This window comes from Ischnura elegans, chromosome 8, assembly GCF_921293095.1.
Source record: "Ischnura elegans chromosome 8, ioIscEleg1.1, whole genome shotgun sequence".
Lineage (NCBI taxonomy): Eukaryota > Metazoa > Arthropoda > Insecta > Odonata > Coenagrionidae > Ischnura > Ischnura elegans.
In genome coordinates, this window is record NC_060253.1 from 95903646 (window position 1) to 95921616 (window position 17971).

Consider the following 17971-nt stretch of genomic DNA (forward strand, 5'->3'; position numbering starts at 1 on the left):
CATCCTATTAGTTCTCTTATCCACTGTTTGTTTTTAGGGAATTTTTATACATGACTATACATAACCACCATTGTATGTGCAAGATGGAAGATTTTAATTTGGGGATTTAGTGACGGATGTCATCAATTTGGGGATAAATAAATGGATGCATGTTATATTCTTTAAATTAGACTATATCAAGTACTAATCCATCTTTGAATTTTCATTTACTTTAGGTTAACACAATGTTAAAAAATGTGAGAAGCAAGGGTGTTCAATGTTCTCCGAGAACAGTATCTAACAGTACGTCACCTCTGAAGTTGCCTAAGCAACCAAAGAAGGCAGTGGAAGACATGGAGCTCAGTGCTGAGGCATCATCATCTTCTGAAGAAGAAATGCAAGCCCCTTCAGATGACTCGTATGAATTTGGGGAAGAAGATATCCTTGATTCATTTCCATTGGGTGGTGTGATGGATGTATCATCAGCCATCATCAAAAGGATAAAAGCTTATCCTAGACTTTATATAGGTCTACCAGTGGATTCATACACAGTAATTGAAAAGTTGTGTGAATTCACTAAATGTAAAGAGGGAGAAATCGTGTTGACTCTAAAGAAAATAAGACTAAATGAACAATTTGAAGTCCTCGGGCATGACTTTGGCATTAGCAAGAGTCAGGCCAGTCGCATATTTGCAAAGATTCTGCCCCTAATTTATAGTTACTTGAGAGGACTTATTATTTGGCCTTCCTCATTTGATATAAAAATGAATCTCCCCATTCCATTTCGGGCTAGATATGCCAAGGTGGAATCAATAATTGATTGTTTTGAAGTAGAGATTGAAAAGCCATCGAATCCTTTGTCTCAGGCCCTTACATGGTCCGAGTACAAAAAGTGTAATACACTAAAGTACTTAGTTTCATGTACTCCAGATGGCCTAGTTAATTTTGTATCAAAAGGTTATGGAGGTCGTGCCAGTGATGCAGCCATAGTTGAGGATTGTGGGTTCCTTGAAGTTCTCCCATCAGGGGTATCAGTCATGGCAGATAGGGGGTTCAAGCACATAGATGGATTACTGACAAAGAAAGGTTGCCAGCTGGTAAGACCCCCTAGTGTTGCCTCAGGTGAGGTGCTAAACTCCATGCAGGTGAGGGAGACAAAGCAAATTGCTGCTTTGAGAATACATGTGGAGCGAGTTATTAGCAGATTAAGGGAATTCAGGTATCTTGTGCCCCATGCTTGCATATCTCACAATGCCATCAGCAAAACAGATATGGTTGTTGCTGTGACATGTGGCATCATAAACTGTCAAGGAAGAATTGTGTAATGTCATTGAAATGTGCTCTGATCATCAAAATACTTCTGTCTTTGGCTACCTTCACTGATAGCGCATTATCCTTACAGATACCTTTGATATGTCTTTTTTCAATTTATTCTTATTGTATATTTTTGTATCTTGTAGCATTGTTACAAAGTTCAGTTGTTATACCTTATGATGTCTTGCCTAAAACATACAAAATGCTTCCCACTGCAGCTGCATATTTGACTATTTCCTTCCTTCAACTAAACAAATCAATGGCGTGAAGTAAGCAGCAGCACCATGACTGCTATTATTCTATGAAATATTTTATGAATAATTCAGATTCATATCCATATTGTACACATTATGATGCATTTTTAAGGTGTCACCGTAAGCTTTGAATTCTTTACAGTGACAATGAAGATATATATGGCCTTAACCCCTATGGTATTATCTACATGGTGTGACCATTCTGGATTGTCGTTAAGATGAAAGTCTCAGAATTTTATGTTAGTTGAGGGTTTCTTGAATTGCTGTCTTTTCCTTGTAATACGCTTGATGAAGGAGAACAATTTTTGATAATAATTTGTGTATTAACTACTTCAACTGTATTTGGAGTCAGTTAGTTGCACACCACATGAACATCCCTATGACATATATGATGTACCCTCTTATTCCAATGATATTCACCAATACCAAAGGCATGAATTATCTCCTGAAAACAGTATGGGTTGGCAGGTTGAGGTATACTTTGGTTGATCATTAAATGAGTCGTAAATTGTTAGGAATTGTACCAAGATTAAGACCTTGAGGGTCAGCACTTTTAATTTTCAGTGGTGGGGGAAAAAGAGTTACCAACAAATGGAGAATATTTTACAATTCTTACTTAATAGAGAGAAGACATATAATACAGTCTAGAGACTTTAATTTGAAACCATACTCTTGAGCTTAAGAAATAAAATTTCATAGTAAGTGTAATCGAAAGCTTTAGATAGGTCAAAGGAAAATCAAAATTATCTTTTGAAACCCGTTTGAAAATGCCTCTGACTAGGCCCAACAATTATTGCAGTAACATTGGCAACCTATTTTAGGAGTAGAAGAAAAATTATAGATTTAAAGTACTCATAAAATATCTTTCTAATGTAAATGAACTGATTTAGTTGGCAGACAGTGGGGCAATGTATTGAATGTAATTCTTGATGGCAGTAATGGGGAGTTCAATATAGATAGGGAGACATAATAGAAAATGCATATATGTTCTCTTCCACTTCATTGCTTTAGGCAGTAAGATTAGGATTTCCGTTTGTCCTACTCCATAATCACTACTTCACTGTCATAGCTCTCTTCCAAGCATTGGTATAGACAAATAATACAAGGAAACATAAGAAATTTGTTAATATTCCTCTTTATAAAACCAACAGTAACACAAGTATCAAGTATGTAAGTAATCAAAATAAAGAATTGTACATTACAGGAAATATATTTTCCTTCCAAAACTTCATTGCATTATTAATCAATGCCATGCATTTATGCTGATCAAAGTCAACAGACACTATTTCGACCTCCTGGCTATCCTCAAAGTCAGGTCTAGCAACACAAAAATACCCCTTCCTCCTACCAGTCATCAGCATTTGTAGCTGCATTTGGGCAAAATGCTGTTTTGCAGGGAAGAATGAACCATTGCATTGAACAATATATTTTGCATAGCTACTCAAGCTAATAGGGCACTTGAACTCAAATACATTGTTTTCATCAATGCCATCAGGTGATGCCCCCAAAACAGGATAATCTCCCCTTAAAAAGAGCCCACAGTCAGAGATTTTCACGCCTAATTTGCTCTCCACAACATTTTTTATAGCAACTTCTAAGTTCCTGCCTCGAGACATGGCCAAATTATCATCTATTCTATATGCCCCTAAAATGGTTTCAACCAGCACACCATCCTTGGTGTGGCAGTGGGCAGCTTCATGTAACTTAGAAGCAGTTATTCTCCCATATCTTAATGAGTGCCACATTTCTGAACTACCTTGCTGTTCAGTGTCCTTCTCTGCTGCAATAATATCTCTGTCTGTGACATTGTGACTGCAGTAGTCCACAAAATCATCTGCCCTTCGTGAGTTCACACTATAATGAAACCCTATCAACAGCGAGTGCAGGGAGAGGCTCTCACCATGACTCTCATGAGACCTCACTATTTGTGAGCTTGGGTGGCTCAATTTGAGAGAGTCTACAACAGATTTCACAAATAACTCTCTGTCTTCCTCTGAAACATTCAAAGCTACCGGCGCTCTCCCCATCTCATCTGCAGTTATAAACTTTTTTCCAGTTCCAATGGAGGAGAGCCTAGACTTCTTCCAATAACATTCTGTGGATGTTTTCGCAGGTTCCTCACTCCTTCGATGTAACCAAAATAACAAGGCCACAGCATGTTTACATCCTCCTAAAAATATAAAATGCTATGATGTATTTCGTCTGTGATACCCAATTTCAACGGGGCATCATGATTAAACGTTCATAATATTTCGTTGAGTTAAAAAAGTAATTTGAGCTGCATATTTGAATAACGATTGTTACTATATCACATGAATGCTCACCAGTAGATGCTGCACAGTCTTCACATTCTACGGCTAAAACCTTATCCTCGTCCTCATTAATTACAGCTTTAACTTTGTAACCGCTGCCCCTGATTTTGTGCTCAGGTGTTACCTTTGCCTTGACTGTGCACATAGCTCCTTCTCTTCTTACTTGGACATAGCCCAGGGCATTATCGCCGTAAGATTCTCTTCCGGCTCTATAAAATAAGTTAATTTCACATTTTCAATTGACACAAATAAAATTAAGCAAGTAAAAGATTAAAAATGCAACATGAATCCTGCTTCTAAATAAGTGCAACACGCAGATAGTGTAAGCCAATGTACAGTTTAAATATACGTGTAAATGATGGTTATTTCACCACATCACGTATTAGCTTCGTATGATTATGAGAAAAAAACCAACCTTGCCGTTTTCATGCCACGTATTTCTGCTCCCACAAAATTCGAGTTCTGGCTCATGAACTCCGCTACCATTACAGCGTCAATAGCTGGTAGATTGTCTGATTGTCCTTTGGAAAATCCTGGAATCATTTCTTGGTAGGAGAATAAACACCTCGGATAATATGTGTTTATTAGTAATCGACTACTAAACAACGCAACTGGCCACAGCGAGCAGATATATTATAAAGATAGCGGAGATCGAGTGTTACGGGGGTTTTTCACGATATTTTCAAGTGGTTCTACGTCATCAGGGCCATCAGCCAATCAGACGCCTTAATTCTTTTTTTACATATTTTAAGGCTAATATTTAGCTTTAATATTAATTTTTCGATTTTAATATCAACATTTTCGTATTCTACGGAAAAAAATGAAGGGAAACGATGTAAATCTGATACATAACAAATTTTATGCAACTGGCCCATTATCCCCTTAAATCATACCGTCAGCAATTTGCAAGATGGGAAAGAACTGAACCATACCTGTTTCACTTTGTCTTTGCGCTTACTGCAGGTGTGACTAAAGCAAGAAGGGGAGGTTGCCTTTTATGAGAGCGTGGGCGCTGTTGGTGGGGTAGGGAGAGGTACTGATAGAGAGGAGGAGCAAACTTAACATTGCTAAATATACCTAGCCACCCCTGCTTGTCAAATAAAAACATGAGTCATGGGTGGCCTCTGGCATTTTACAATAAGACAACATGGACTCATTTGGAAGGGATTGTAGATAATAGGTACCTTTATAGAGGCCCAGTGAATGGTTAGCTACCAGGTTTGACAACACTGCTTGCAGATTCACTAAATTAACAACGCTGTCATGTGATTGGTCTAGGGTTGGTTACATAGTTCTTGGACCTCATATTCCCATCATTTTAAAGTAATCAAATTTTAGTGAGTAAATATTAACTTCGTTATGGGCATTCTGAGAATCAGGAAATATATGTTTTCCCTATTATGAAAAATTAGGGCCGACCTGATAGCTATGATTCACTTCAAAATAATTTTGAAAAATCTGTTATCACATATATTTGTAATATTTCTTATTTTGTTCAAATTAAAGTGTTTGCTCTTCTTGTTATGCTCTTTGAGTAATTTAATGGAATCTTGGATTTTGATTTATTGTTAATTATGACAAGTTCTCATGCATTGGGTTAGCATGGATTTCTCTCTGGCATAGAGGTATAATATCTTAAATAACTTCAAATTTCTAATTGCTGTTGATATTTTTCTATTGCCCTTCTACCTTTGAAACTTACCATGTCATTGATGCTGCTATTTAGTAGTAAAACTTGTTAAATTCAAAACATGGATGGGTTAACAATAAGGCAATTTAGTTTGTTGTCTAGTGTCTCTGTATCAAAATGAAAAGGTGTAGGAATGAGTAAGGGTCCCTTTAGCATGTGATGGCTCCAGGCCTCTTAGTGTGTCAATCTGGTAATGATTCAAAATTATTCATATTGCAGTTAATAGATCTTTTATTGGATGGTGGCAAAAAGGAAGATTCGGCAGCCGAAGGAGGTAATGTTCCTAAGCCACAGATGCCAGCTGTAGTCACAAGACCTTCAAAAAAGCCAAAGTTTATGCTTTCAAAAACTCTAACAGGTTCCAGTGATAAAAATGTGGATTCCCTTATCATGCCTACACCACCTGCAGAACATCAAGTAAGTAGTCATTTTTTGTATTGTAGTCATTTTTTACGACCAGGTCATTCACTCAGGCCCTAAATCACAATTTATTAAAATATTTCACGAATAGGGTGGTTTCCTATTATTTTTTTTATTGCCTAAATCGAAAGATTATTATCCTGGAGTACGCATTTAGCGCTCTTAGATTTTCGAATGACAATATCTATTTTTCGCGATTAAACGAAAAGTGAAAATTTTCAAGCGCGCGAAAATGTGACGGCTAAGTAGGAATGATGGGAAAAGTCTGTGTGACGTATTTCTGGTTCCCACTGCCGCCCTGTGAGGTGACCTTGAGGCGAGGCTTGAGCGCTGATACGACACAGGCCGCTAGCAGGTAGCAGAGTACCCTGCGGCAGGTAGCGCTTGGCTTAAATATGGATTATTACTACCTTATCAAACGAAGGAAACTTTCCGACCTTAGACAGTTTTAATAAGTGATTATTAAGAGGCGTTTCCCTGAGCTCTGTGACTCATGTATGCATTGGTAATCTCAGAGAATGTAAAACTCCTATCCTCTTGTGTAGAAACTAGGTCCCTGTGACGTCACGTGGAGTGGAATCGCATGGGTGCCAATGTGGCCTTTTTCAAATGAGGTTAAAATTGACCATTGCCATTCGTCTAAACTGGGATTTCTAAAACCAAATTATTGGTATATTATGAAAACCCTAATGGTGGGTAACAAATAGCAATCAATGCATTTTGTTTTCTTTGATGAAGGAAACTACCCTATTGAAAGGGAAGGATGAGTTACAGCGAAAAAAAAATCCTCCTGGTTCATTCATTCTGTCACAAGTTAAACTTTATGAAAACTTGAAAGTTGTCGCCTCCTTTTTAGAAGTTGGTGACATCATTAGTGGTTGGGCTCATTCATACATTCAGGCAGGATTACTCTTAAGGCCGCTATACACAGTGAAAGATCATGCGAATGAAATCATTTGCCATGTATAATGGAAAAATTTGCGAACGAACCATCATGCACATGAAACATGCACACACACATCGTTTTGTGAAAATTAGAACATGTTCTATTTTGCTTGCATGATCCTGTGAATGATCACATGATAATCATTCAACATAATCATTCGCATGATCATTCACCATATATAGCAGCCTACAGAGAGAGGTAATCACTCACTAGAGTATAAGCAACAATGAACCACACAAGACCAATGTGAGGAGCTTAGGGGTAGCTGAAAAGATGTGACCCTATCACTAGGAGTGCATGGTGTCATAAACGCATCTGCCAACTTAATTCCGTGAGCAATCTCAGCCTATCATGTACCCTCTCTAGCTCTAGTCTCTAGCTATGTGATGAAATTTTTACAGAACCATGTCTCCTAAATATTTTTGGGCAAATTGGTTTTTGGGCTGAAATCATCATCATCAAAGGGTGTCATCAAGTTTTTCTGGAGAAGAGAGACTTCAGCACCTTAACTCTTTAGGCCTTGATGCCTATTATATTTCAATTTTTATGTTCTATTCCATGTCTCATGACTGAGCATTCTTTTGGTTCTTTACTTACAGCAGACATCTCTTGCAACTGATCCAACTGGTGATGACGATGCTTTAATTGATGAGTTTTTGAGTATATGAAAAATGTGAAAGGTTTAAGCTCTAAACATTGCTGTATAGAAAGCAATAAATTCTTAATAAGTTCTCATAGTCCATTCGTTCTACGAAGAGATGGTGAAACAATTTCTCACGGTTTAATGAGCTAGCTTTATTAGTTTATTTTTTTTAAGGTGTGCATTTTATCTTGGAAATACTTTTAATTAAAGTGTCTTTGTACATTTTGAATCAAATGGGATATAAGGTTTAAGCATAATTGATAAGAGGCTTATGAGAACTTTTTCCTTCATTCAGCTGTAGTCATTTCTTGAAATTTGTTTCCGAAGGCTGATCACTTTTGAAAACTTCATTCACCCCCTTTATTTCATGCCTATCTTTCAACATTACAAGACGTTTAATTCAAGAAATATTCCCTTTTCCATTCCTATTGTTCTTCTATCCTCTCTCTTTGAAACATGTGGTATATCTAATGCCCATATTTTTTCTTGGTTGGCTCATGGATGATAAGATTGATTTACCTTGAGGAGATTGCTGAGTTTGCACACATCAGTGGGAATGTTTTTTTACTGTTAATGCTTGGCCGTAGCATCCTACCATATTATATGCAGCTATAATAGTATTCATTTTTCTGGTATTGGTGAAGTAAAAAGTATCAATACTCAATGTATACAAATCATGTTAAGCATGTCAAAAGATTGTTCATATGCTGAGTGCATTCATCAATGGGCTGTAATTAAAAAGTATGGAGGTGAGAAACATTGTCACAAATGTGAATTTTATTGGTTATCAAGTTCAAAAATCTGTGAAATTAGCTGTTGAAAGAATTTTGTGGTTCACATATGTCTGCCTGACTGTCACATGTCATGAATTTATATGCTAATTATTGCTAAAATAAAGATGATAATATTTTATTTAACTTTTCTTTTCAAAATAAATTTTAAGTTTGCTGTGATAATTTTAAGATGTCACTTATATTAATGTCAAATGTAAGAACTTCTTGATTAAGTGCGCTCGTTTGTAATTTGTTGCTTTTGCAATCGTCAGTGGTCATCAGTCTTTGATTCTCTGGAATGGGTGCATTTATTTTATTTTGCATGTTAAAGGTGACCTTGAAAAAATTAGGCTAATCTCAACTATATTACATTCCTCTCATAGATTCAGCCCTTTCCTTCTTCTTTGTTGAAATCCAACATCCCTCAAAAATATGGCTAAATCCCTGAGGGACCTAAGTAGTCGACGACATCAATCAGCTATATAATTAAGGTTGATACCGTATAAGCTCGTGTAAGAGGCGCACATTTTTTCCCAAAAATTGCAGCCGAAAATGAGGGTGCGCCTCTTACACAAACTTCTTATCTTCCCCCCTCCCCTTCACCGGTCGCGAGTCTAAGGGGAACTGAGTGACCTTGGTTTTCAGCATGAGTCAGTCATCTGAAACCCTGGGTCAAAAACAAGCGGCAGGCAGGGGAGTTTCTCCCTTAGTGACGTATATTTAAAATGCTCCTGTTTGCTTTTCTTGTAAGCATCGCGCCGTCACGTCGGTACCCCAGAGGTGAACATGGAAAAGATCGCGCGGGGGTTTTTCGCTTCGCTTCGCCGTCTTCGAAGCAAGCGACGAAATACGGAGGGGATGGTGCGCGCTCCCTCCCCTCCGTATTTCAAGCTACGAAGCTATGAGCGAAGGAGCACGGGAAGAACACGTCCGATCTTGCATTTGACGTCGTTGCCTTCAAAGCGAAGGGGCGAAGGAGCAGCAATGTGATATACGCAGTTTGCGTTGCATAAAGTTCTCAGTCCGTCTCGTCTTGTTTGAATGCGCGTATGCTACGCTTGTTTCTTCCGAAATTGTCCTGTTTGGACTATTTTGAATATAAGTAGCCTTGTTGTAACTATAAATTTTTGTGTCAAACAATTAGAGCTTAAAAAACTCAAATTCTGTCAGATATGCGTCGCGTTAGATCTCTTTCTTTTTTTTGAACCTGGTGCGTGTCATACAATTATTGAAAGCTATCGAGATATCTTCCGGCCTAGTTGATGTCTCACCTAGCATTTGGCCTCCAGAAACTGGGAGATCGATCAAGGTCAGTTGGTGAAACGGGGTAGGGATGAAACACTTTTCCATTGTTCCCCTGTAACTTGATGTTTTCCTGTGGGGTCTCGGAAAGGGAAAAAAAACGGCAGAGGCATTGGCTGATGGAGGACCGAGGGTGGTTCCGTTAAATCTACGACGTGGTTATTATCCTACGGCGCTGAGATTGCCCGATTGTTGTCCAAGCTCTTGGGAAGGTTCGTGCTAAATGCCTGTCGTGTTTTGCCTTAAAATTTTCCACGGCTGCAATTCTATTGCAATACTCCTGCAAGAGCATTTAAACAAAATTGTTCGTGAGTAGGACAAGCATCGCAGAGCAACGGCGTATGCGAAGAGAGGATCGGAACTGTTTCTACTCCCTCTTATACCGCTATTACCGCCGCAGTTATCAAAATTTCCTCTTTCAATATTAATTGAAAGAGGAAATTTTACTTTCCTTTCCTCTTTCAATTAATATTGAAAGAGGAAAGTTCGATAACTGTCGAAATTCCCGGCGTACGTCTGCAACACCGCGCGATAGTATAAAAAAAAATGCCGAAAATTTTTTTCTTTACAGCTCCGACGCTCAAAATAGGGGTGCGCCTCTTACACGTGTGCGCCTCTTACACAAGCTTATACGGTATATCCAAAACATGTTATTATTTCATGATGGATATTTTGACTGGGTTACATAGATATCATATTTGTAACTTCCAAGACAAGTGGTAAAAATAACATTTCTTTGATATCCAAGTTGTAATATCTATGATATTAAGAAATTGTCATTCCAAACAGTATCTATAGCCAGATGCATATGTTCTGTATAGAATTGAAGAGCACAAATGTTTTTTTTGTATGTCTGGGGATTACCAAAAACCATAATACGCACACTCATATCTACTCATTAGATGTTGTGAAGACATCTAAAGGCTTGAGACAGGTTTATACAATTTTTTCGTTGGGGAAGGCTTGCAATTCAGAAAGAATGGAATATTTCTAAAAAAAATTGGGTATGAATGCTGGGTCATAGTACCCAGAGCCAATTTCAAAACCGGTGTATGAAAGGATTTATGGAAACAGCAATGAAGCCTCACTTCAAATAAATGATGCATGTAAAGGCAAACCATATTTATTGAAATGCTGAGAGATACAGATCAAAGTTCAATGAGCATCTGCTGAGGGTTGTATCACGGAAGGAAGTCTTGTGACCTGCGGTTACTTTGGATGGGTGGCACTTTCCTAGCACTAGGGTTTTCTATACCATGGTGGCCATGCCAGGTACCTAGGCCAGCAATCTCAGCCAGGTGACACACCCCACTGGTGGATCTTCAAGCTCGTAGCTCCGCTGCGTTGACTAATACCGTATTTACTCGTGTAAGCCGCACCCTTGTGTATCTCGCGCACCCCCATTTTTCGAGCGGCTCATGAGGGAAAAAAAACTTCCTAAAGGAAACTTGTGACTCGTTGCTAAATCAATAAATTTACGTTTCCATGATAAATTAGGTTAGCTTCTATGGGTAAATATGGTATCATTTTAGAAAACCTGGCCTGAAGTCAAATTTTTTTTTTAATTCAGAACTGTTCTTTCATCATAGTTAATTAAAACGTTGCCTTTCATATTTGGATGGGTCTGTTCCACTTTCCTCTCAGTTATGGTTCTTAACCAGGTGTTGAGTTTCAATATCGTAACTTCAAAAGGTATCAAAGATATTTAATAGGGCACAATGGAAAAGTAAATGGCACATCGAGTTACGTCGCAAGTGATTGGATTCATTAAGTTATTCCATTTTCAGAATATTTTTAATGTAAATTATACTCTAGAAATGTCTTCAAACTTCGTTTGAATTTCCATACCCAATTTGAAGATTGACTTTTTAGCTCCAGTTCATATTCTGGTTCTAAGCTCAAAAATTATTGGAACCAACTACCAAAGAACTGAAATGATGCATCCCTACTTTTAGTTGATATAATTAAGGTGTCTACTAACCTGGAATACACTTATAATTTCTGCCTCCTGGAAAAACTTAAATAATTTGGAATGTTCCTGGAAAAATGGGTTTTATATGCATGCAGTGACCAGCAAAAACTAGCCCAATTCATTGAATTCTTGTAACGAGAATAAAAGCAAAAATTCACATTCTTTACTATAATTCACATTTTTGTTCAACTTTTCTGTCAGAATGGTCACTCATTTGAAATTCTTCACTTATTCACATATTTGCAGGTCATATTTGGTAACTATTTCTTAGAACAGTTTGGCTTCTGGACTTAATTCCTTGGTTACTACAGTCTGTATTTGGGTTATCTCATGATGTTAAATTTGCATTTGTTTCTTAAGCATTTAGGGTAGGCATTTTATGAAGGAGGTCGTAAAGAGTCTCTGCTATGGCATTACTTTTTAAAGATAAGGATGGTGTGATAACTCCTGTGCTGTTTTTTCCTTCTGTTTTAACTGAAGCCAAACTTCTGTATTAAATATGTAGAAGTCTTATTGTACCTCATTTAATTGGAATAACTTTTATGTGTAGATAAATTTCTATCATCTCAATATATTGCTCAATGCATTAAAATAACTTTACAACTATGTATTCCTGTGGTCAGTAATTTTCACCTCACGATCAGTCTTTGTCCAAAATACTTATGTATTGGACTGTATATCATCCTGAAAAACAAATCAATTTGCCTGGAAAATCTGGAAATATTAGGGAATGTTTTATAATCCATACTCTGTGGACACCCTGTATAATGTGTGTGATTGAAATTAGCTGTCAGCTAATTTTGTGTTCCTCTGTAACAAAATTATTTTTCATCTTTATGTATTTTAAATCCACAATTATTCACAGCATGCATGGCTCATAAAGCAAGCTTGTTAATCATTAGTGTTTTCAATATACATTGCAGCAAATTTATTGATGAATTGGCTTAGTAAATTTTCAATTGCCTTTTTCAAGTGGCTTTATAACCAGGAAAAATTACCCTTAGTGGATGTCATCATAGATTCATATCTATCCAAAGTCCTCCGTCCCCATCAGAAAGTTGGTGTTCAGTTTCTATATGAATGTGTTTGTGGCATGAAGAACCCTTTTAGACATCAGATGGGATCAAGTGCTACTTGGGAAGGCTGCATTTTAGCTGATGAAATGGGACTTGGTAAAACACTGCAGTGCATCACATTAATATGGCAAGTTGAAATATTATTATTATTAAACTCTGGCATTATGTTTTTGTTTCTAAATGTTAATATTACTTTTTATTTCTATTTAGGACCTTACTGAGAAAAGGACCATATGGAAATAGACCGGTATTTCGCAATGTTTTGATTATTACTCCTAGTAGTTTGGCTGCCAATTGGATGAAAGAATTCCAGCGATGGCTTGGAAGAGAGAAGATAAAACCTTTTCTTGTCACTCAGGTTATAAGTGTTTTTTTCCTGTGAAAATTGAAGGTATTTCTCTAATTGAAGGATTCTAATATTCTGTTTTTTTTTTTTTAGAAAAACAGGCCCATTGAATACATGAAGTCTCGAAATAACCAAGTAATGATCATTTCGTATGAAATGGTTGTTCGTTGCCTTGAAGACATTAAAAGAATAAGATTTGATGCAATGATTTGCGATGAGGGCCATCGGTTGAAAAATACAATCATCAAAACTACTCAGGTAAGGAAAAATAGAAGGATATAGTTTTTTGCTATTTAAATATTTATTCTTCTTGTATGTATAAACTAACAAAATTTCCTGGGATGGGTGAAAAATTTGGAAATAAGATAAATGATATGCATGGGTCATGCCAAACATATTCGACCAGCTATTTGCCCCATGGGTCACTGACTTTGATCAAATTTGGCAGGTTATTTTTGCTTCATCAATAAATGAAAACCCATTAGTCTTTTTCTAATTTGTTTACAAAATATTGCAATGTGGTAAAGCTGCAATTTTACAAAAGTACCTATCATCTCATTAGGCATCATATATCGGGAAATAAAGATTATATGAGGGCATGCAATGTCTCATTTTAGGGGTCTTGCATTGAAAAAGATTATCTATTTATGAATTTTTCATAAAATTTAAACACTTGAATAAAGTTGATATCAAATTAAACATTTCAAATCGATTTTTGACACTGTATTTACCTGTTCGATTTTTCTTATTTTTTATGTGTTGTAGATACATTCATCCTCTGCAATTTAAAATAATTTTGAAAGGGTAATATTTCATTTAAGAAAAAATAAATTTTTAGTATGTATTATGTTGTAAAAAATTAATTCTTAGTATAACTACACAGGAGTCAGATGATTCCAAGAGCTTCTTTATAATAGCTATTTATTGCAAGAATTTACCTTTTCCAAGCTAGCTGGGAAAAGATAAATTCTTGCATAGTTAATACGTCATTCTAACAGTTGAAAAAAGTTCATATGATACCGTATGGTGTGGAGGAGGCAATTGATGGCTGAGGTCATTTGCACCATGAGGGAAGGGTGGGTAATGAAGGGTGGAGAGAAACTAAGCGTCGGCATTAGCCTGCTCTGAATGAAAGGCACCAAGGGGACCACGGCTTAACGTCCCATCCGACGGAAAGAGTGTTGCTCTTGAAATATCCTCCAAGCAGGGATCGGGCAGTCTCTGAAAATTCTCTGATGCCGCCGAGATTTGAACCCAAACTCACTGGGTGGAAAGTCAACACTCGCCACCACACCAATCCGATACCATATGATATCGATTTATGCAGAATAAACATTTAGTAATAAATTATTTATTATTCATTAGTTGGTTACATTTTTATTGAGCTTCAAAATTGATTCCAGTGATTCAGTATTCAGTGGAAATATGTGGGTTGATGTTATTATTCATATTCTTTTTTGCAGTATGCAACAAACATTCTTTTTTAAATTCTTTTTTCATCATTTAAATGCAAGACTTGCTGGATATGCAATGTGGGAATACCGTATAAGCGTGTGTAAGAGGCGCACACGTGTAAGAGGCGCACCCCTATTTTGAGCATCGGAGCTATGAAGATAAAAATTTTGCGGCATTTTTTTAAATACTATCGCGCGGTGTTGCAGACGTACGCCTGGAATTTTGACAGTTATCGAACTTTCCTCTTTCAATATTAATTAAAAGAGGAAATTTTGATAACTGCGGCGGTAATAGCGGCATAAGAAAAGTAGAAAGAGTTCCGATCCTCTCTTCGCACACGCCGTTGCTCTACGATGCTTGTCCTATTCACGAAGAATTTTGTTTAAATGCTCTCGCAGGAGTATTGCAATAGAATTGCAGCGGTGGAAAATTTTAAGGCAAAACACGACAGGCACATAGCATGAACCTTCCCAAGAGCTTGGACAACAATCTCAGCGCCGGGGCAATCTCAGCGCCATGGGATAATAACCACGTCGTAGATTTAACGGAACCACACTCGGCCCTCCATCAGCCAATGCCTCTGCCGTTTTTATTCCTCTCCGAGACCCCACAGGAAAATACGAAAACATCAAATTACAGGGGAACAATGGAAACGTGTTTCATCCCTACCTGCCGTCTCACCAACTGACCTTGATCGATCTCCCATTTTATGGAGGCCAAATGCTAGTTGAGTCATCTACTGAGCCCGAAGATATCTCGATAGTTTTCAATAATTGTATGACACGCACGAGGTTCAAAAAAAGAAAGAGATCTAACGCGATGCATATCTGACAGAATTTGAGTTTTTTAAGCTCTAATTGTTTGACACAAAGATTTATAGTTACAACAAGGCTACTAATATTCAAAATAGTCCAAACAGGACAATTTCGGAAGAAACAAGCGTAGCATAAGCGCATTCAAACAAGACGAGACGGACTGGAAACTTTAGGCAACGCAAACTGCGTATATCACTTTGCTGTGCCTTTGCCCCTTCGCTTTGAAGGCAAAGACGTCACATGCAAGATCGGACGTGTTCTTCCCGTGCTCCTTCGCTCATAGCCTCGTAGCTTGAAATACGGAGGGGAGGGAGCGCGCTCCTTCCCCTCCGTATTTCGTTGCTTGCTTCGAAGACGGAGGGTTCGCGCTCCTTCCCCTGGACCTCTCCTTCCGCGCTCATCACTTACAAGCATTTCTGATTTCTTCCGTCCACAATTTAGTCCAACAATGAACATACTCGTTCGAATTTTTTAAAGCGCAGGTTTTGACACCAATATAATTTTCAGTTGCAATAATCCTCATATTAGCGTCTGAAGATGATTTTTGGAAAATCAGGTCCTCAGCGTAATGGAAATCACTCGGCAAGACAGATATTGACTATTGACCAGGTGTGTCATCCAAAAATACGTGTTTCTCTACGTTTGATAACCGATTACTATATGCAGTATAAATGCCGCGGGATGCCCACTCAAGGCAGTAAATTTAGCGCACCCTCCGGAGCGAAAAACCCCTGTGCGATCTTTTCCATGTTCACTTCCGGGGTACCGACGTGACGGCGCGATGCTTACAAGAAAAGCAAACAGGAGCATTTTAAAAATACGTCACTAAGGAAGAAACTCCCCTGCCTACCGCTTGTTTTTTACCTAGGATTACAGATGACTGACTCACACTGAAAACCAAGGACACTCAGTTCCCCTTAGACTTGCGACCAGTGAAGGGGAGGGGGGAAGATAAGAAGTTTATGTAAGAGGCGCACCCTCATTTTCGGCTGCAATTTCTGGGAAAAAAGGTGCGCCTCTTACACGCGTTTATACAGTATGTTATATCCATGCATCTGCTTTCCAGCTTCTATAATTTCTCATTTTAATATGTCTTGTATTACATGCATTTCACTAGAATGCGTTTCTTGTTTTACCTTAGGCCCTTGCTCAGTTGAATATCAAGAAAAAAATACTTTTATCGGGTACTCCAATACAGAATGATCTTCAAGAATTTTTTTCATTGGTAGACTTTGTAAACCCTGGAATACTTGGAAGCAGTGCAGGTGAGTACACCTCTTACTTTACCTATTTTCAAAACTCAGGTCTCTGTGATAAGTACATTTTTTCATCCTAGGTACCTAGAAAAAAAGTTTTGTGGGTACAAATCAACAGTGTCAAAAATCATTTGCATCATCATTTTTTTGTAAATTTTTCTCTGGTTTCTATGCCAGCAAGGATTTTGGCTGCTGCCAATCTTTCAATGCAATATCATTTTCAGAGCTTGCTTGCCTGATTCAGTGAACAAAATTCTTACTAACATGGGAAATATAGAAGTAATAATGCAATAAATTCACCTGGAGATGAGCGAATCAATAGCTTTGAGATTTCTCTCTTCTAATCCATGGCCACTCAATTATCTATTTTCTCTAGCTATAAAATTTGTATTAAGTTAACTGTGCAGAACTAACACTTACAACATCTCCAACATAAGAGAGTTGATTTATAAAAAATAGACTCAGAGAACTCAAGAATGGGTACTATTGATGTTGACTGTTATGAATTCTACTTATTTGAGACAAGGGCTTACCCAAGATCAAAACTAGGGGGGCTAGCCATTGTAGTTCAAGTTGTAGGTAAGATTTAAGCATGGAAACGTTAATGAAATCAAAATTTTAAGGAAACTGTAACAGCTCTTTATTAGTTTTTCAAATTATTTCCTTGAAAAAGTATTATTTTCCTTAAAGTCATTTGCGATTTTTGCTTTAGGGGGCAGCTGCCCCCTCCTGCCCCTCACTGGATACGCCCATGATATGAGGTCAAAAAGGTTGGTGAAGCAATTTATGCATTAAAGTATGCAAAATTTTTTTGCTGTTTACAGTTCAAGTCCCATTACATTTTCTGCAAGGGATATTTTTATATGCAAGTGCATTAGACTTAGCAAAATATTTTGCTTAGATAATTTATTCAGCATGAATATATAAGTACGAATTTAGCCTGTTATTTATGGGCAAGTCAGGTATTCACTTGGAGCCATGTAACATGATAGGATTTGGAGTGATGCTAGTCCAAGGGTCCAGGATTTTTTCTGGGGGGGCACCAGGGTCTGACAGGCAAACGGTCTTCTCATATTTGGGATTAAAAACTACATGCAACAATTACTCTACGAAATATACTCGTAATTTTAATTTAAAAGTTATTAACATGTAAATATTAATAGCTTACATATCAAAATATAAAATTTATTAATATTTGTATAAAAAATCTTGTCTATTTTTAAGCGTCTGAGATGTGCCCCGTGCACCCCCTTAATTTCGCCAATGCTCTGGTCCACGTGAATATGTATAAGAATGTCATCTTTCAGATCAGAGGCTTGTTCCCTGCTGGCAATTAATTGATTGCTGAAATATTGGTCAGTGTGGAATGATTGACCAGACTGAAGACCCAATAAATATTACACATTCTAAATATTACG

At 37.4% G+C, this 17971-nt stretch overlaps 1 protein-coding gene across 2 annotated transcripts in view; it reads left to right on the forward strand.

Moving 5' to 3' along the window:
• The window catches only part of LOC124163862 (DNA repair and recombination protein RAD54B-like), a 34653-nt gene that overhangs the window by 4570 nt on the left and 12112 nt on the right, over positions 1 to 17971 (forward strand). For both annotated transcript variants that reach the window (XM_046540968.1, XM_046540969.1), the window contains exons 5-9: positions 5769 to 5966; positions 12579 to 12808; positions 12892 to 13039; positions 13121 to 13285; positions 16439 to 16562. In XM_046540968.1, coding sequence (XP_046396924.1) covers positions 5769 to 5966; positions 12579 to 12808; positions 12892 to 13039; positions 13121 to 13285; positions 16439 to 16562 — 865 coding nt within the window. The remainder of the gene's footprint in view (positions 1 to 5768; positions 5967 to 12578; positions 12809 to 12891; positions 13040 to 13120; positions 13286 to 16438; positions 16563 to 17971) is intronic.